This window comes from Gastrolobium bilobum, unplaced genomic scaffold (assembly GCF_033153095.1).
Source record: "Gastrolobium bilobum isolate Gb01-03AN ecotype WA unplaced genomic scaffold, APGP_CSIRO_Gbil_v1 utg7360, whole genome shotgun sequence".
Taxonomy (NCBI): Eukaryota; Viridiplantae; Streptophyta; class Magnoliopsida; order Fabales; family Fabaceae; genus Gastrolobium; species Gastrolobium bilobum.
The window spans coordinates 236,086-256,763 of record NW_026898299.1 but is presented as its reverse complement, the minus strand read 5'-3'; the positions used below and the strand labels follow the sequence as shown (position 1 = coordinate 256,763).

The following is a 20,678-nucleotide window of genomic DNA, read 5'->3' as shown; positions in this document are numbered from 1 at the left end:
AGCATGTTATTACTATGTCAATTTAAATTGGAACTCAAAATCCTCCTAAACATACCTCTCAATGACATTGAACTCATATTTTTCAAATTCAACTACATTAAAAATGACATATGTCACAATCTCTTAATTTATTATTCCACAAATTGCTTCAGTATTGGAAGCTGAAATTTGATGTTATTGTAGAATAGTATAATAGCAAATAAGATTACAAAAAAAAAATTAAAATGAGTTCTACATTTTTTTTGACAAAAACAATTTTGGTTTTTTTTTTAAAAAAAAATGGATGACCCGACTGGGTCACTGAGTTACCGGGTCACCGGGTTTGACCGATTTTGTACGGGTTTTGACCGGGCCAATGCATGACCGGTCCAATGCTTGACTCGAACCGGTCTGATGGCCGAGTCACCAAGTTTCGGGTCGACCCGGCCGAGTCGGGCCGGGTTTTACAACACTTCCTTGTTGGGTGTATTCCTCCATTAATGTTTGATGGCTAAGCATACACCATATTTATTGGTGTATGACTCAATGTCTCAATAACTATCTCCATAAATGCTACCTACCTTAGTAATAGAGAATATTCTAGATAGAGGACAAGTTTTTCACTCTCCTATATAAAGAAATGTAAATCTGTTTTGAAGAGTTATCTTAGCTCAGTGACTCTTGTGAGAATCGTTTGAAAAGAAGTTTGAGTGTGAAATCTCTTTAGAAAAGAATATTATATGAAATTTGAGAGTAAACCTCTAGTTATGTAACATCAATTAAAATTGTTTTTGTGTCTTTTATTTGTAATATAAAAGGAAACGTGATGAAAAGAACACAAGAAAATCTAAATTGTAATAAATTTTAAATTATTTATTTTATATTTAAGTAATTATAAATATTTAAGAAAATATATTAAATGTTATTTAAATTTTTTAATATACTTATTAAGAAGATTTTAAAATTGAATGCCTTAGAAACCCTTTGGAGTGAAGGCCGGAGAAATATTAATCTAAAAGCAATTTATATTGTGCAATTACCCTATTCACAAAAAAAAACATGCACCCGTGAGTCTCACTTTTCGATTTGTATACGAACATGGCTCGCAAATAACTAGTTATTAAGTAAGGGTAACATGAATTCCTCCGATCAAAGAATATAAGATATTATTTTAATTTTTTTATCATTAATATTGAATGACTCATATAATTTAAGAATTAAAACTGTTAAATATAATAAGATTAATGATAAAAAATTGAAATTATAAATTACATAAATAATCGTGACCTTATTTTAATATTTTAACATTTTTAAATGGTTCTTATTAAATAAGAAATCACCAGTAATATTTGATAAAATGTTAAATATTTATTATCAAAACAACATTTAATAAATATTTAACTCTGATGCACGTACAAATCTCAAAGAGTGGGAATATATTTATTTAACATGACGATCTCACGTGAAAGAATCCTAACTGAATCAATAATAATAATTTTATAATTATTTATTCCAATATTTATTTTCTCTCCGTAGTTATGTTAAATAATACGATGCATTCCATCAAAGATTATATCAGCGCAACATAACGTATGTCCGTTAGAAAGAGAAAGAGTTATCCGTGGTGTTGTTGTGTCTTCACTTTCAGTTCACTACTCTGAACTTGTCCGTTACGGTCGCTCTCCTATTCCATTTTCTTTCTTTCTCGAATTCGCATTACCAATTTTCTCCACTAGGTAACCCCTTCTTGCTTTTATTTTATTTTCTTCACAATATTCTTGTACAGTGTTATTATTTCATATATAGTTGTCATGTTTTATTATAATATCTGCGTTCATTGGTCGAATGTTTATTAATTAATTTCTTTATTTTTTGTGGGAGCGTATGTGAAGGGGGAATGTGAGAGTGGAGGGGTGCATGCAGCACTGCACTGGGTCTAGTTATCAGTGGGTAAGATAGGAATAGGAAACAAACCATGATTTTGAAGAATGAAGGAATGGGTCTTTTTTCAGGGTAATGGGAATCACATGTGTTATAATTATGATGATGGGTCTTTGGAATATGGTGATTTTTTTATAGGAAATTGAACTTTCAATTGGCCTGATGGAATGGGACTTCTTATGTGGGTAAATTGGAACACACCATCCATCTGGGTCATTCCAGGTTGGGTTATCTTGAGTGGGATTTTTTGATATTCAATGAATATCAAGTTTGTCTAGGGGAGAAATTCTCAATTTTGCCATCAATTACGGTGGCTCACAGGGATGTGCTATTTAGTTGATTCTTTCGTTCATTTTATCATGATTGCCTCGTTTGATGTGTTATGCTACTCATCCAACTGTTTGCAGCTTATTACCTTGTTCTTTATGTTGAAGATAAAATGTGCAGAATGGGTATGATTGTTACTGCTGAATGTTTTTAGTTGTGCATCTCATCTATTCTGGCTTTGGAACACTATATTTGTGTTAGTCTGGTTGTTGATTTAAGAAACCCCCGCTTCCAAAATGTTCATCATATTGTTATTGTATTTAAGTGAGCTTAAATGCCTATTGTTGCATTTAATTAAGTTGCTATTACTGTATCTGTCGTTTTGATTACATTTTGTTTCCAATAATGCAATAAACAAAATGTTTTCCATTAGTAGCCCAAACCACAATTTCTAGATAAGTATTTTCCACAGTAATCATTTTCCTCATTATGTCAATTTCTGCCATAATAAAGGGACTGTTTTCTTTTTCTTTTTTGTTTTTTTGGTATTTACAGTGAGCCTTCCTGTTTCAAAGGAAGAAGGACATTGTTCTCACTAAGAGAAAATGAGGCTTGCTTCAATCAAGATTAACCCTGGTGATTCTCATATAAGAGAGAATTGGAAAGGTCCTGATTCTGAGGTTAAAAGAAGAAGAGCAGAAAGGCGATGGAAGAGAAGGGAGGTCATTTTAATTGACAGTTTAAAGCACAATCGCTGTGCCAATACTACAAGGACAGCTTTGAAGAGTTGCGGAAATATGCCCATTGATGAAGTAGATGAAGATTACAAAATATTTTTGGATACATATTTTTCTCATATTGATGTTGCCAATGATAATAATGTCGATGGTCCTGCTGTTGACATCAAAACTGGCAACAACAGTGACATTGATGATGATTCAGATCCTCAGTATAAGATGTTCTTGGAAAATTTGAGGGAAGAAGGGAATTCCTATGTTTACTCATGCTTTGTGGAAAACCAGCTTGTTCATATAAGGTATGAGGGTGAAGAAGAAGAAGAAGAAAGATTGTGTAATGATCTCAAGGTAGACACTAAGATGTTAAACGGTTTGCCACGGAAGGATAAGACTCGAAATCTAGCAAATACCAGGAGTGATTCAATGAGAGAACAGACAGGTGGCTCAATGGAATCTCAGCAAAGTTTGGAGACTGAAAGAGGACCTTGTAATAGAAGGCCACATCAAGATGTATCTAGTGTTCCCAATATCAATTGCCGCAGGGATGTGCAGTTTGATGATGTGGATGAAGACTACCAATTATTCCTGAATTCTTGTAGGACAGATGATGATAGTTTGGTCTATATGGATAGTGAATTAATAGGAAAGAGTTCAAATGTTAGGCAAAATTCACAAGTTTCTGATCAGGCATTTGATACTCCCAAATTGGAGTGTGACGTTGATGAAGATTACCAACTAATCCTGAATTCTGCTAGGATTGTTGATGGCGATTTGGTTTATATGCCTGACAGGAATATCACAACGACATGCAAGATGGAAGGTGGTAGTAATTCCTCTGACCCAGATCTAATTCTTCTAGAACCTGATCAAATTTGTGAAAACACTCCATTCATTTCTTCAAAAACATATGATTCATCGGTAAGTATTTTTAACTTCACCCAGTGGAACTTTATCAGTCATAATGTGCAATAAAGTCCACACAAATGAACATTAATAGGCAATTTTGAAACAATTATTTTTTAACTTTTCTTCATAATATATCTTGGTGTGTTTAGTGGTTCGAAAGTGAAATGAACCCCAGAGACAGCAGGAAATTCTCTGCTTATGATAATTCTCAGTTTAGGAAAAGACTAATGGAATATCTTGAAAGGCCTTATGACCAAGAAGAATGTGTGGTTATTCTGAATGAAGTACGTCGACAAAGGCAAAAAGAACGTCATGTAGAAACTCGTCAGGGCGTGGTTAAATCATATTGCACTGATGGTGTCAACAAATCATATCTTCAGTTGTACCCTGGTAGGTCCACTATTTTCTCAAGCATTCTGACTTTACACATATTCCTTTTTCATATATAAAAATGGTAACATGAAGTTTAATCCTAACTATGCAGTCAAGATTCAGTGGTTGTGATTCATTCATTACCTGTAGACTGTAGTGTTAAACAACTCTTACTTGATATTCTGGATGGACCAACCAAAACTTAAGTTGAATTATGTGAGTTCAAGAGCAAGTTATATTCTCCATCCCTTGTCTTAAAATCTACAGCTACCCCGTTATATGTGTATTTTCATTGTACAGACATGGTTGTTTGTGTCTGCTGAAAATATAAACAGGGGTATCTTTTAAAAGCCGGAATTTTAATATTGGAGGAGGTTAAGTGTAATTACCAAAACAACATGAATGATGAGAGTAATTTAGAACTTAAGAATAAATTTTATTTTCTCATGAACTAGTGAATTTAATTATTATTGAGTTCATTATATATCAGTATAGGAACCTTCAATTTGTCGTTGGTCAAGTTATATTATACCATGATACCTTTTAGCCTTAGAGTGGACTCATTCTGTGACTGACCGTGTGACTGACTGGTACTGATTTGTAATCGTCGGTATATTTGGTGTTAGATTTTGCTGATTGTATTTCCGAAAATCTGTTGTTTGTGCAAGTTGTTAGGTTGCTTCTGCTACTTTTGGACTTTCAAGCGCTTCTATTCCTGTTCTTGCATAACCCTGTCTATACTTAATCTGATGCCAGTTCTCTTTATCAAATATTTGTTTCATAACTGTGCAGATTTAGGAAAAGCAATTGCCAAATTCAAGGAACCACATAGGGTTTTGTTTCTCTTGCGTGGATTTCTTTTCTGGTTGCAAGTAAGTCAATATATACATGTTCAAATAATTTCCTGTTTTAGATCATTGTTGTGTACAAACAATTTATTGCCTCTTGAAGCAGTACGTCGATAAACTATTATTTAGCTTTTCAACTGGAGTGATTGAGATGAGAGTGAACCAACTTACTTTAGTTGGTGATGTTTACCTGGAGGTGATGGGTTCTTATGGTTTCAATTTTAGAGTCCTTTCTGGTTGTAATTGTTTTAATCCTGTGTGCAAAGGAAGTTCTTAAAATGAATTATTCAGCTGCTCAAATTCTTCCATTTTTTTTAGTATACCTGTTTATCATGTTTGCTCCACAGATGCATACGGAAGCATTGCTTCCTTTCCTTTGCTACAAATTTCCCTTTGAAAGTAACTTATCAGCTCTTGATGTACTTTCTCTTCCCATTTGTGCAGAATTTGACCCACGATGGAATATTTCGGCCTTGGCTTGACAAATCATGTTTGGAGATTTTGCAAAAAATGTAAATTTGGAATCTTGCTATATCTAAGATTTGGAAGCAAGAGTATAACAAACTTGAATGGGCAATGTAGTTTGCGTACAGATAATTCATGGACAAGATTGAAGTTCATTTTATAATTATGTCGAGTCTTACTTTGCATACCCTCATACGCACGATAATGCAAACGGAAAAGAGGCTTACGCTTCTTTTTCGAAAGTTAATTACGTGGCCGAACTTTGACTTCTCTCAACGATAAGACGGCATTCCAAATTGCTGGGTTCTAAGTAACTCTACTGCCCTTGTGGGAGCAGGTAAATTTTTCTCTATATATCAGATGTTATTGTACAATGGTGAACAAATAAAAATAAAGGGGAGGGGGAAGATGACTTGTGTACAATGACGATAAACATTCAAAATCAATGAGGTAGAAAAAGAGAAAAAAAAAAAGAAAAAAGAAAAGAAAAGAAAAAGACTGCATCACCTAAATTTACCTAATTTATAACTGTCTAAAAAGTCTTCGTCACTTGCCCAAGCTTGCAGGCTGGTGGACTAAGATTGTTGCGGCGTGAATTTTGTTTTCATTATAAGAACTGGTTTAATAAGATCATCCCAATTATCCAACTGTGAATCCAAGGAATCATTGTCACACAATGTTGCTTGCTCGAATGATTGATCAGCAGTGTCTGCAACTTCTTCATTAACATCGAGGCTGATGTAGTCGGAAAGTTCTCCTTCAAGGTCATCATTATGTTGAATTTGCATTAGAGCCATCATCATCCGAGGTTCAGAAACATCAACAGGGATAGAACCAAAGTAACGCCCTCTACTGCTGTTCTGATCTCCAGATCTCTTTCTTTTCTTTCCCTTGCTTTGTTTTTTGGGATGATGAAGCTTGCATTGCGTTCCATGAGTACAGGTTCCTGTTGCTTCAAAACTAGGACAGACATAGCTGTGCTTCTTCCGACACTGTGAGACCACATAAGTTAGTGAGCATGAGCGAAGGATCACGAGATGGAAGCGTGTAAATGAGGAGGATAGTTCCTGAACAAAGCAAAACTTTTCGCAAGAAGAAAAAACTCCCATACAAGGGATTATAATTTAACAAATAACTAAATACTCTAAGCAATATTACAGAAAATCATCAGAATTAGCGATCAAACAACCAAGGAAAAGGGCTATAGGCTGAAACTGACAAGTCATTCCTAAGTTATCAAACTCAATTTGATGAAAGTCCGGATTAACCTCTCATAAACCTACAATCACCATAACTACAATGAATCATCAGACAGTACACCCTGCCCTTGAAATATATAAATATAAAGAACATACATATGCACACAAATTTATGTACTTAATTGTGGTAAAAAGAGGGAAAAGTTCAATATTCAAATTATCCAGTAACTTCATAGGAAATTAAACATGATAGGTTAATACCTCATTCCCATCTGCACAATAACCCTTAAGAAATCCTTCACAAATAGATGCTTTAGGGTTCACATTGACGTGTCTGTATGGACAATTTCTGTTACTGCATAAGCCTGCCATGAAACTTGTCAGAATCATATTTCAATATCATTCACTTGATGAAAGACAAAAATTTCTAAAATGCACCTTGTAAAAAATAAGAACAGTCGGGCATTCTCTCTGGAATAACCTGCACAACAAATCAATTAACCTCAGACTTTAGACAGATCAATAAATGCAATGGACCACATCCAATTCCTCTGACTCAATATATTACAAAACCTTATGAGTCAATTTGCAGTTGGGAGTAGAGCATAAACCATTCAGGAACTTAGTACAGACAGCAATTTTAGAGGGATCGTGAATATAAGGACACTTCCCTCCATCCTTGTTACACTTCCCAAATCTAGTAAAAAACTGACAATACTTCTGCTTTCGAGCCAACCGCTGTCTGGCTGTGTGCAAGCTCCATCTAACTTTTTCATTAGCCAATTTTCTAGTTCGTTTCTTCGGGTCCCTAATAAGCTGGTTACCATTGCCAATTCGGACATATCTGCAAATGTCGATGGCAATTATTTGAATACTCGAGCGTATAAGGATTAATAAAACTGCAAGACTCAATATTATACAATCTTCTCCCTCTTATTCACCTACTTTCTTCTTAGCTGCTTGTTAAACTAGACAACCAACACCAATGAAATTTAACATTATCATAGAAGATATAAAAACCAATGAATAAGAACAATGCACATACTCATCATTTCCAATCACTAATCTCCTCGGAATGTAAGCTCTTTTGGCAGCCAAACCTGAACAGATAGAGGCAGAGGACATGGATTCATCGTCTACAAGAAGAATTAAGAGAAACTTTGTCAGATCAACAGTGATAGAATCTGTTAGCTTTTTGGGAGAAAGATAGCAACATTCCAAGTTCAACAATGATAGAAAAAGGACAAGCATTATCTACCAATAAAAAAACAAAGAAAAAGGGCAAGCAAAAAAGAAATGGAACAACAAAAAGGCCATATTTCTGAAGTATTCTCAGCATGGCAACAAAGAGAGGAGCTTAATGATTTCATAATTTGACGACAGACTTCTTGTCCAAACAGACAATCAACCCTATAACCCAGACTATTGCTATGGAGTATTGCTTTCAAAATCAGCCATAAGGAGAAATCGAGAATGTTCCAAGAATGATACATTTGCATTTTCCTGCATCTTAAGCATCATATACACATACATTAATCCAAAAAACCCATAATTGAGCGTTCTTTACATCATCTCTGGAGGCAAATATTCAACTAATACACTCAGAAACCTTTAGAGGAGGAAATAGGAATGTATTCAGAACTGGAATGGCCACTAAGTCGATAAAAAGAAAGGTTTAAGGTTTTGAGATTCAACCAAGGATAAACTGGGATTATATATATATATATATATATATATAAGGACAAACCACAATGCACAAGGCTCCCCAATTGTGGGAGGGAAGAGGGAAGGTTGATTATATGCAGTCTTACCCTTGCATTTTCGCAAAAGAAGCTGTATCCTAGAGTCGAACTTGTGACTCTAATTACAAAGGAGTAATCTTACTGTTGCTCCAAGGCTCGCTCTCTTAATATATATACATATATATTACACAAATATATAACAATATGTAAGAAAAATATAATATACATATGTTAAGTGTATAAATAAAACCAAGATAAAATATAGAAATATATTTATAGTATAATTCAAGGAAAAATATATTTTTAGTTAAAACTAGTGTTCTTTATTTAAAATTTAAATTTAAAAAACCACACACTTTCTCCCCCCGTAATTTCCATTGTATTTCTTTCTCTTTACTTAAAAGAACACAATTCTATGTCCTTTAAAAGGACAAACACCAAACCCATAATTAAATTGATTTATCACAATGATAAGTATTAAGATAAAAGTAGTATACTAATACTAGCATGATTTTCTAACATATATTAGTTCCACATTGAATAAGTAAAAGAAGGAGAGGTAAAACTTCTAGTTATAATAGTAGCCAACTCTTGTTGCATTACAAACTCCTATTGTCACAAATTGGACAAATTAAGAAGAGAAATGTTGAGTTTTGGCTATAAATTGGGAACCAAATAACTAGTGTAGTGAAAAAAGTTTAAAAAAAATCTAAAATAATGGACTGGTTGTTTGAACCGTGACAAATTCGAACGAGTAAACCAGTTTAGGACCAGTTTCCATTTTCCCCAATCCAACCAATCAGTCTGGTCTGGTTGCAACATCTATGGTAAATAGGTAAAGCCCTTTGGATGTGTGCAACGTAACCCGTAATTTCTAATTTGATGCTCAAGAATAGAAGGGAGTGACAAATATTGCCGCTGCCTCTCGTTCGAGAGAAACTGATTTTCTTAGCATCTTTACAGTGCTCAACTAATAGCTATTTCAAAGTGAACTCCTTGTTTGACATGCAAAGGAACTGACAACTGACAAGCATTGCACAGCTGATGTGGTTTTGTTATTTGTAGTAACGAGGATTTCTAATCCTTTGTTTCTGTACTTCATTCACCCATCAACAATATTTCTTCATTGAACTAGGGGGGAAAAGCTTGAAAACCATCATCCCTTAAACGTTTGTTCTTAAGCGACAGCCAATGTGATAGAAACCTCTTCTCAATAACAGAAACTCGGATTGAAACCCAGAATTACAGAAATCAGCAAAGAAAATTGCAGTGAGACAGAAAAATAGCAACTATGCTAGCTCTTTGAGGGGCTATCTTTCTCCCAAATGCCACTCTTCCTATTCAGTTCTGTCATCCCCCTCTCTTTCTCAGTCTCCCCTTATATTTTACCTGATTCCCTCCCTTGCCTTCCTACCCACCTGCAACATGTGCAAGGTAGTTAAATCCTAAATTACAAACCTGACCCCTATTCACCTCATCCTTGCTGCCTTGGGTCTCCAATCCCCTATTGTCTTTTCTATCTTAATATGCACCTTAATGATCGTACGAAATCAATCAAGATGCCATCATTTCTAAATGACATTGTTAATCATTCAAAGGTTCAACAATCACCAAAATAAATAGTATCCAGACAAATCAATTACAAATTTATAATCTAACCTTAACATGACTCTAATATCAAGCTTCACATATGGTAAACATCTAAACTAAGGGAAAATATGTTCAGCGTGACCTAATATCACATCATAACTTACACAATTGTCCTTAAGCGATTGGAGATGCCATCATTACCAAAGGACAATGTTAATCATAAAAGGTTTAACAATCATCAAGTTGATAGTTGACACATGACATCAATACATATAAATTACAAATTTGTCATCTAACCTGAAAAATACTCTTAAAATCAAATGTTGCTTATGGTAAATATCTGAAATACGTCAAAATGTGTCTAATGTCCCAGAAGCACACATACATTTTGGTAATCATAAAATACTACAAAATGTAGAAAAAAATCCAACTAAAATGCTTTATATAAAACTGTTGACCACCTGAAATCCTTTGAAGTGTCCGCCTGGAAGGATCCATTCTGTAGCGAACTGAACCAATACGAAATATTCGTTCTCCTACACAATCGCTACTTTTAAAGTCAGAGTAACAGACAAAGATAATTGAAATATGGAGCATAAATAAGTTTTAATAGCACAAAAACAAAGATAATCTATAGCATTATGATATACTCATGGAAAGAATGCTTCCTACTCTTTGCCTGAGAACTGATGCAAACTGCATCTTTCTGCTCTCTCTTCTTCCTCTCTACTGCAGCAACGGCAAGTGTAGCTTCCTAAAATGATCATGAGAAATTGTTAGAAATATAGCTAAGAAAGATCTATTTTACTTGAAATAAAATATACCTAACTTCAAAGAAACTTAATGGTAAAGTGCCAGAGTATCAAAAAGCCTGACTAACCTCATTAGCTTGCTTTGAGTGCTTCTCAATGGATTTGGACCATTTTAAACTAGACCCACCAACACCTAATACCTTGGATTTCCAAAGAGAGAACCCATGGGTCGATCTAGTGTAAACAGTATCCCTCTTTCTCAGCAGAAGCAATTTCTTGCTGAAAGACGAACATTAATTGTCTATTGCAATTGAATATTGCTGAGGCACATAGCCAAATGAGGAGGGAGTAAAAATAAAGGACGCAGTAACAAATGCTCAAGTACCTGATTGAAGATAAGGAACTACTATTGAAGCTTGAAGCAGAACTATGAATGAAGCTCCTTAAATATATTGCTCTTTTCCATGGAAACAAGTGAGGTAAAACCTTCTGATAATGCCATGAGTCCCTGTCATTTTTGGATGAATTTTTGCCACGAAGGGTCCAGACTAATGAGGCTCTTGAAGGTTTACATGAACTTCCAGCAACTGCAAATGATTTCTACAGTTAAGTCTTTCTCTAGCTACTAATAAGGTGACAAGGAACTAATAAATGGAACAGCACTAGTGGTTGCAGATTCCTCAGCCAATGGGGAGTTAAAACACAGTGGATGAGAATGGCATGCAACATTAGCAAAATCACTCCACTATCAGCTCAAAACACGCATACAAACTATTATTCACAAAAAATTAATGAAGAAAACAAAAAAGGAAGCCATATAAGAAAGGCTCAAGAAACATTGACTAGCAATTTGCAAAGCTGATATTTGAAAGAACATGCGATTCTAAACAAGAATATAAGATATAAATATCAACACGAGACAAATACAGTATAACTATGTCTAGCAAGTAGCAACTAATAGACAGGCAAGGGCATCAAGCAATTTACTGCAGTTCTTAACAAATAAACCACAGTATTCAACTGGATATATCTACTGGAGTCACAAGCACAAAGAAGACATCCACTATAAGTTACATCCTGTCCAATCCTGATGAAACTCAGCATTAGATTCTTATTATAAGGCAACATAGTAAGTTATTCATGCATACCCTTATGTGACCGCCTCTTACTAAACCTCCTGTTGCAAAGAACCTTACTAGCCCCTTGCCCATCAGAATTTACATTACTATTGGGCATTGCAACTGTCTGGTTGATATGACTTTCAAATGTAGTCCTAACCAATTGATTTTTGCTCCTCTTGTAGTAGCCATCGGAGAAAGCTGTTTGGCCCTTGTCATCAGTAGAGACAGAAACATCACAAGAATTTGAGGTTGCAACCAATTGATTTGTTTTGGGCTTTACATATACTATTCTCTTGGTGTTCAAAGAAGAAATATTCCCATCATTCGCTTCAACTTCGCTTTCCCCATTATTAGATGGACCAGATTGATTTTCAGGAGTTTCATAATGATTCAGTGCATCTTTAGTTTCCACAAATTTCCTAGGTTCTGATGCATTTTCACAGCAACCACTGGAAGGAGGTTCTACCAATGGGGAAGATATATTTTCCTCTGGTTTGGTGTCAACGGATAGTGGAGGTGTTCTCTGCCTCTCGAGAGGCACATTTGTTACTTCTGTTTTCAAGTAGATTGGTTGATCTGTCATATCAGCCCTGTTTTTAGATCTGGTGCTCTTTGGGATTTGACCTAAGCCCAAGGAAGGTGACTGATTAGCAGAGGAGATTTGAGGTAAAGCAGAAACTTGAGTAGGTTTCCTTACGAGACTGTGACCTTTACGAACGTAAGAAGTATTCTGAAAGTTCCCTTTCCCTTCTAGAATTGGCCTTTTGGGAGGAACTGTACCTACCGAAGGCTTGATTCCAGGTAGAGAAGCAGGAGAATTATTCCATGTACGATGCCAAGTTCGAGGTATAGATATTTGGGTTGAGGAGGCAGATGTCTTTGTCTTTGACTTTGAAAAGGTGAAAGAATGACCCTGGAAAGTTTTAGGAATGACACCACCAGGCTGATTTTTGCTCATATTTAATTCTGAATAATGTGAATTTAGACCCTTAGCTGTAACTTTGGAGTAAACTTGGGATGGTTGTGGCATTATCTTCCTCACGATTGGGTCACTACATCCAATTGCATGATCTGACTTCATAACTTTTCTAGGATGCTGTATTGATGACGTATGTAAGTCAGAGCTCATAGATATCTCATCCAGATTTTCTTCATCCCCACAAATGTTTTCATCATGGATTGCTGTAAATTCTAAAATCCCTCTATCAGGTACTTCAGATTGCATACCTTGAGAACACATATCTGATAATGCATCAGGCACATCCTCAATCAATTCATCATTTGAATTACTGGTAGTGACACCATCAACATCAGGAGGACACGACATAAGGTTCTGCAGAGCAAGTAAATCATCCTTCACATTAAGATCATTAGATTCCATATCAGCACTTGGAGACCTTTGCATAAAGTCTCTATACTGGAAACTTTCTTCAACAGCCTGTAAATCATTCTTTTCTCCCGTAATATTTCCAATCACCATAATGTCAGTTTGAATATTACTTATAGGCACAATTGGAGTAATAATTTCTTTCTGCTCACCTTCCACCAATGAGAGCTGAACATTTGGAGAGGCCAAGTCCTCACACAATGAACAAGAGACAATATCTGAGGGCTGCAATTCCAAATGCTCAGAACTCGTTGTTTCCCTATTTACATCCATAGACTCAAAAGATCCTACAGCCAATATATTGTCAGACAATTTAGCAATATCCTCTGAATAAGGCATAGACTGAGCAGTGGACAGAATACCCATGCTTGACAATGCAACTTCTTCTTTCTGATGTGCTTGGTTATCACTGAAACTGATAGGAACTTCTGAACTAGATGTGGAAGCCACAATAGCATCGCTGAATTCAGATTGACTTTGAGTGAAATTTGGGTGACTAGAAGTGACTTTTTTCCTTTTAGAAACTGATGAAACCTTATTTGCTTCATCAGAGTCATTATTTCCAACATGAAATTTAGCCTCTAAAAACCGCCTTTTCCCATGTAAAGCATTGACCCCATCCAAACTGGGCTGTGAGTTAAAATATAAGCTTTGAACAGGTTGATCTATAACTTCCGAAGGACATGGATCCTTCAACAACAGACTTGAGCCTCTATCAACATCATTTGCTTGGCTAACTGGATTTACACAGTCTGGAGATATGCCCTCCATCTTTGAACTCAAAATTTTTATTCGAGTCCTAACTGTTCTCTTTTTTATCTTATTCGTAACCCCTTCGCCAGACCCAACTGAAATATTGGATTTTGGGAAAGTTTCTTCTGTGTAACAATTCTCAGGGGTAATGGTGACATCACGGGGGGACACCTGCTTTCCAGCATCGTTCATGACACCATAATGGTGAACAGTGATACTATCTTCTAAATTAGATGTTCCACTATCAGAACCCTGCTTCAGTACACTGGCATGTTGTAGGCAATCAAGACCATCTTGAATCCTAGTTTTTCCTGAACTTGAATAAGCAGCCATTCCACTGCTTTGCAGAGGGATGGCTGTATCTGAATTTTCTTCCAGAATAGCATACTGAGGGATTGTAGATGCCATATTTTCACTATATGCCTTACCAACAGTGCCATTATTCCCACTGTCAGTAACAATAAATATCTCTTTTGAACTTGTAAGATCATTGGAATTGAAGCCATAAACCCTGTCATTGGCAGAATTACTTATATTTATAAGATCTGTGTTAGTTGTACTGTCAGCTGAACTAAAAAATCTGTAATTCATTTCATCCCCTAAGTCCACAAGATTGCTATTCTGTGGGCATCCTAAATTTGAATATTTCCCAGGTGATAGAGACACTTCAATCTGACATAATTGCTTATTATCATAATCCATGTGATTGATTTCTGAAAAAGTACTTCCATTTAATGATTCAGTAACCTTGTCAGTATTTGGCATGCTAGGCAAGTCAAGAACAGAATTATTTGCATCTAAACAATAAGAATCACTCTTTTTATATTCACTACTAGATGCCTGAGATGGAGAATTTGAAATGTTTCCACCTCTCTCAAACCTGGATACTTTCCCAATATCAGAATCTTCATCAGTGTTACATTCCTGTGACCTGGAATGTGGCCCCAAACTAAGGGATATATCTCCCTTTTTATCTTCAGTCAATACATTCCCTTTGTTTGGTGAAGAGTGCAAACAGTCAGCCACAGGCACCTTGTCAACAGCGGTGCTTTTCCCTTTAGTTTTGTCAGGACCAGAGGCAGTTGATGAACTAGGTATGACACTATCTGCTTGCACAGTTCCACAAACCACATTTGCTGATAGTGAATTTGACACAGTTGAATTAGGATTTATAGCAGCTTTCTTCACCAGTTTTTTGACAATTATTTTTTTCTTCTTGACAACCCTTGGGGATGATTTACTATTGGTATTTCCAACTGAATGCAGCACCTCATTTTTCCCATGAGGATTATGGGTCACACTGGTGCTAGGCTGAGAAGAAACATCGGGGACATTCTTCTGCAGGCTCAAGTCCTTGACAGAACTAGAGGTGTCACTTGCTTTCCCTGGTGAACTATTTAAATTTACAGCAGGTGTAGATAGTTCAGAGACGAAAACCTTTTTACTCTTCTCAGCAGAACTCAAATATGTATCAGAAACAGGATTCATATTCGAATCCGAAACAGGGGCCGAACTTGAAGGTGCCACAATAGCTTTGGCCACCAGGGAATTTGATTCGAATGAGATATCAAGGTCGACAGGGCTTCCCTCTCTCTCTTCTGCTTTCATCCCATGACCTGAATACCCATGTTGGTGCTCCCTACCCCTGAAGAAATTAGAGTTAGAATCAGGAGCATAGCCAGGATAACGTAACTGTTCAATCTCGCGGTTCCTATGATTGGGTTTTACCGTCTGAAGTCTAAGAAGAGCACTCTTCTTCTGTATCTGCTTCTTAGGCGGAGTGCGAGTAAATTCATGACCAGAGTCCCTGCTGTTCCCTCTGTAATTATACCTAGCCGTTTCTGAACCATAATACTCTCGTTTCGATGCAGCACCAATCTCGTTATTCCCCACTTCAAAGGAAGAAGAATCATGCAACTCTCTAATTCCCTTCCTATCATTCACCCACCTCTTGCTCTCAACTCTGCCACCCCTTGTGGCCACTTCATCCTCACATTCCACACCATACACACGAACATAACCACCAGATTTCAAATCAATATCCGATTCCCTGGACGCCCCCATGCCGCCGCCAGGTTCCGCGTCGAGCACGCGGCGGTGATAGTTTCCATCGCCTCCTCTATCCCACACCCTAGGGTTTCCATCGTAGGCTTCCACACGCTCAATTCTCAACCTCGAGGTCCCACCCTCCGGATCGTACCGGAGATTGTCGATCGGCGGATACGACTGAGGAGGAGGACGGTGATGCTGATGCTGATGCTGATGCTGATGCAATTCCCGGTCGAAATCGACGGGAGGGTAACTCCTGAGCGGCCGATCATCGGGGACGACCCTGGGGCTAGGGTTCCAGGAGGTTTCAGGTTTGCGGCGGTCGAAATCAGGGAGGGTACGGCGGGGGAGGATGTCATCGGAGAGGATCCGATTGGAGAAGGCGGCGTGGATGTGGTGGTTGGTGGAGGAGTTGAAAGGGAATTGTTGGGATTGATGAGGTTGAGGGTTGTTGTAGGGTGGAGGAGGAGGGGTGCGGATGGTGCGGTATGAGAGTGTCTGAGGAGGGGGAGGGGGAGGAGGGGGAGGAAGAGGCGGCGGAGGTAGGTGGTTAGGGTTGTGATGATGAGATTGAGGTTGTAGAGTAGCGTATCTTGTGCGTTGGTGATGGTGTTGTTGGTGAAGGAAGTGTGAGTGATCCATGACCGTCGATCATGAATTGATAAGATGGGGGTGATTGTTGGTGGGTTGAGGAACCCTTCCAAGTTGGAGATGGCGATGAGATCCAACACGTCGACGTGTGGCGCGGGATAATCTTACCCTCCTTTTTTCCTGTCTTCTTCTTCTTCAACAACTGGTTACGATTGCGTTGAATGAATCTCAGAGTTGGGTTTTAGAATGAGATCTATCTTATCAGTTGCGTGTTGATTGTGGCAACTCGCACTCGAGGCCAATAGCATGACAGTGTGCCTTAGCCTGATCGATCTTCGTTGACATTTGAACTAGCTCTTACGTTTTTTTTTTATGGTTTTTTTTTTTTCATTTTTCACCTTTGAATAATCTATGTTTGCCAAGTTTGCTAATGCTTCATTTTGTCATGTATTCTTCACTTTGTGTTCATCCTATATTAATTTAAATTTTTTTCACTTATAGAAACAATTCGAATTTGAATTCAGTGGCGGAGCCAAGATTTCATTTTAGCTGGGGCCAAAAAATTTGACACATCAAATTATTAAAATATTTATCGTAATTACACAAATCTATTAGAAAAAAAATTTACCATGAATTCTAGCATACTTATCTAAAAAGCCATCGAGATGCTGCAAAATTTCATAATTTATCAAGAGAGCGTGTATAAAGTCATAAAGACGATTCAAATATTTAAGGAAACATGAAAGACCAAAACACTCAAAGGCACTCCACTCTAACAAGCATATCTTCACAAAGTAAAATCAATCACAGGGAAAACTAGAAAAATTTCAGAATAAAAAAGCACCAATTTAAGAGCAAATACCATTAGGGTTTCTAATTTTGAGAGAACAGCAAACAAATACGAAGACACTGTTAGGGTTTCCAACTCCACTCAGAGTGTATTAGGCTATTAGTTTAGAGAGAGAGCAGAGATGGGGCCAAATTTTAACTTTAGATGGGGCCAAATTTTAACTTTAGAATATATAATAATAATTTTTTAAAATAATCAGCAGGGGCCCAGGCCCCATCTAGCAACAATGTGGCTACGCCACTGTTTGAATTGTTATTAATTCATTTGTGAGAAAATAGTTCAATATTTATTGCAGTTCAAAATTTGAATAGAGTAAAATCTCACTATTTTCTGCATTGGAAAGCGTTGGTATCTCATGGTGATAACCATCACCAACAAACCAATATCCATCATACCAAATTATAAAGAAATATTATCATAAAGTGGAGGCATACCTGACTCCATAGCAGCGGAATAACTTTGATCTTCTCCTTTAGGATATGCGAGCTTCCTTTGTCGAATAGCCTTAATCCTTATTCTTTAGTATGAATCTTCTCCTTATGGGATATGCGATCTTCCTCAGTCAAATAGTCTTAATCCTTATTCTTTAGTGTGTTGTCTCTCTCTTATTTTTCTATTTGATATAATGGGGACCACAACTCTTCATAGTGTTTTCTTTATTGTTGGGCTAGTAAGCTCCCATTCAACACTGGTATACACCCATTTATCCCACGCTTACTAAGAATCTATTTGGACATCTTTATTTGATCACTTTAATTTAGCCAATATATATTAAATAGCGTAATTGTAATATCTCATGAAAATAATAGTAATTTTAATAATAAATGATAAATTAGTAGTAATAGTAATAATGTATATATATATATATTATGACTAATGATAAATTGTGATTAATTGAATTATTAATTGATTGATAATTGATGCATTAATGTTTGATTGGTAATGTGATTGGATTGTGATGAGTTAACAATATTTATTTGATTAGATATGATGAGACAACGACATTCTAAGCCATAAAAAAATTAAGAAGAAAAAGAAAATAATTGTATGAAGTCCCGCCCATATATGAACCAAAAACTTTAGCTATAAATATAGGTCTAGCCTAACCCTAGCCAACCCTTATATTTCTCTTCTTCTCCTCTTCTCTTCTCCTCTACTCTCTCTCTCCTTGCTTCAAATTTTTATTTATTTTATTATTATTTTTCTTTGATTATCAACCGCTTCTCTTCCCCAAATCGCTTTTCTTCTAGAATGTAGCAAATACAGAGACCAGGTAATCCTAATCCCTAGGTGGTTGTAGGTTTGTTGTGTATGAAATTTTATTTGGTATGTCCTATTTCTCTAGAAATAATAGATAATTTTTATATAAAATTTTGTCTAATGTAATCTCGACCTTTAGGGAATAATATTTTAGTTTTATTTAAATTTTGATTGACCTAATCCAAATAATGTAATCGTAGTCCCTAGAAGTCTTAGGTTGATTTTATATGAATTTTGATAATGTAATTATAATCCTAAATATATCATAGGGTTGTCTTGTATGAAACATATTATATGTAATCCTAATTCCTAGAGATAATTTGACAGGGTGATTCTGATATTTAGGGAGTAATACATATATATATGTTTATATGAAAATAAGTAATCTTAATTCCTAATTTCTCTGAGGATATTTGTCTATATGAAATTTGGAATTCCTATATTCTTTTAGGTTTATATATATATATATATATATATATATATATATATATATGAAATTGGTTTATGTAACCCTAATACTTTTGTATGAAATTTGGGATTAGGTATTTGTAGGTTATCTTTTGTATAAATCTTTGTTTGTTATCCTAATTCTTAGAGCACTATAGTTTTATTTTATATAAAAATTTATCCTAATCCCTAATCTTTAATTATCTGTAAAAAAAATTATATTATCTAGGAACTTTATTGGGTTTTGACCCCTAAAAAATAATATGATTATTTATAAATTTATTTATATTATTTGGAAACTTATTTGGATTTTAACCCTAGAAAATAATAGGGTTATTTATAAATTATAATATTATTTGGGAACTTATTGGGTTTTAACCCTAGAAATTATTAGGATTAATTATATGAGTATAATTAGGGAACTTTATTGGGTTTTACTTTCTATGAAAAAATATATTAGGTGATAGATAAAAAATTATAATATAATTTTACCTTTGATAAAATGATGAAAAATTAATTTTTATGCGATATGAGCCCTATGGAATAATTGTGGAAATCGATTTTGATACCCACTAAATTATGATGATAGACATTTGGATTATGATAATGGATATGAGTTGAACTTTATTTTGAATATTTTAATACTCTTTAATAGTATGGAAAGTTATGATGACCTTGAGCAACCGATATATTGAAAGAAGAAATTTTTAAATACGATAATTGTGACATGGTTGAATTTTGATGATTGTGTGTGATTGTAATTAATTAATTAGTGGAAAGATAGCTTTGGGATGGTACCTCCTAACGTGATGAACAAAACCTTTGAGCTTTATGCCTCCGATAATTATGTGATGTGAAAAGACATTATCCGTTCTTCTAAAAGTGGTATTTGACGGAATATACGAGATACTAGTAACAACTTTTGAAAGATGTATGCACACTAGGAAGAGATGTTTTTGATAATGGTCAAATTATTGACATGTGACTGGCAGGATATCAATAATTTGACCATTTTCAAAAACATCTCTTCCTAGTGTGCATACATCTTTCAAAAGTTGTTACTAGTATCCGGATATTCTGTCAGATACCACTTTTAGAAGAACGGATAATGTATTTTCACATCACATAATTATCGGAGGCATAAAGCTCAAGAGTTTTGTTCATCATGTTAGGAGGTACCATCCCAAAGTTATCCTTCCACTAATTAATTAATTACAATAACGCACAATCATCAAAATTCAATCATGTCACAATTATCATATTTGAAAATTTCTTCTTTCAATATATCAGTTGCTCAAGGTCATCATAACTTTCCATACTATTAAAGAGTATTAAAATATTCAAAATAAAGTTCAACTCATATCCATTATCATAATCCAAATGTCTATCATCATAATTTAGTGGGTATCAAAATCAATTTCC

The 20,678-nt window shown here is 35.5% G+C and overlaps 2 protein-coding genes across 3 annotated transcripts; one reads left to right on the top strand and one right to left on the bottom strand.

Annotated features, from left to right (window-relative positions):
* The first annotated feature begins 3,128 nt into the window (after window positions 1-3,128).
* Window positions 3,129-5,629, top strand: LOC133314703 (uncharacterized). Its single transcript, XM_061516224.1, has 4 exons — window positions 3,129-3,842; window positions 3,980-4,220; window positions 4,995-5,074; window positions 5,495-5,629. The coding sequence occupies exons 1-4, from the start codon at window positions 3,144-3,146 to the stop codon at window positions 5,564-5,566; spliced, it is 1,092 nt and encodes a 363-aa protein (XP_061372208.1). The 5' UTR covers window positions 3,129-3,143; the 3' UTR covers window positions 5,567-5,629.
* A 175-nt stretch (window positions 5,630-5,804) lies between these two features.
* Window positions 5,805-16,950, bottom strand: LOC133314677 (uncharacterized). 2 transcript variants are annotated; one of them, XM_061516187.1, is made up of 10 exons: window positions 11,947-16,950; window positions 11,184-11,385; window positions 10,927-11,077; window positions 10,719-10,800; window positions 10,508-10,582; window positions 7,760-7,850; window positions 7,288-7,558; window positions 7,153-7,195; window positions 6,976-7,079; window positions 5,805-6,507 (listed from the first exon to the last, which is right to left on the bottom strand). In XM_061516187.1, exons 1-10 carry the CDS (start codon window positions 16,748-16,750, stop codon window positions 6,091-6,093), a joined length of 6,240 nt encoding a protein of 2,079 aa, XP_061372171.1. In that variant the 5' UTR covers window positions 16,751-16,950; the 3' UTR covers window positions 5,805-6,090. The 2 variants fall into 2 exon arrangements, 1 of the variants encoding a protein (XP_061372171.1); XR_009751988.1 differs by lacking the exons at window positions 5,805-6,507; window positions 6,976-7,079; window positions 7,153-7,195 and having other exon boundaries at window positions 7,513-7,558; window positions 10,697-10,800.
* Between the last annotated feature and the right edge of the window lie 3,728 nt (window positions 16,951-20,678).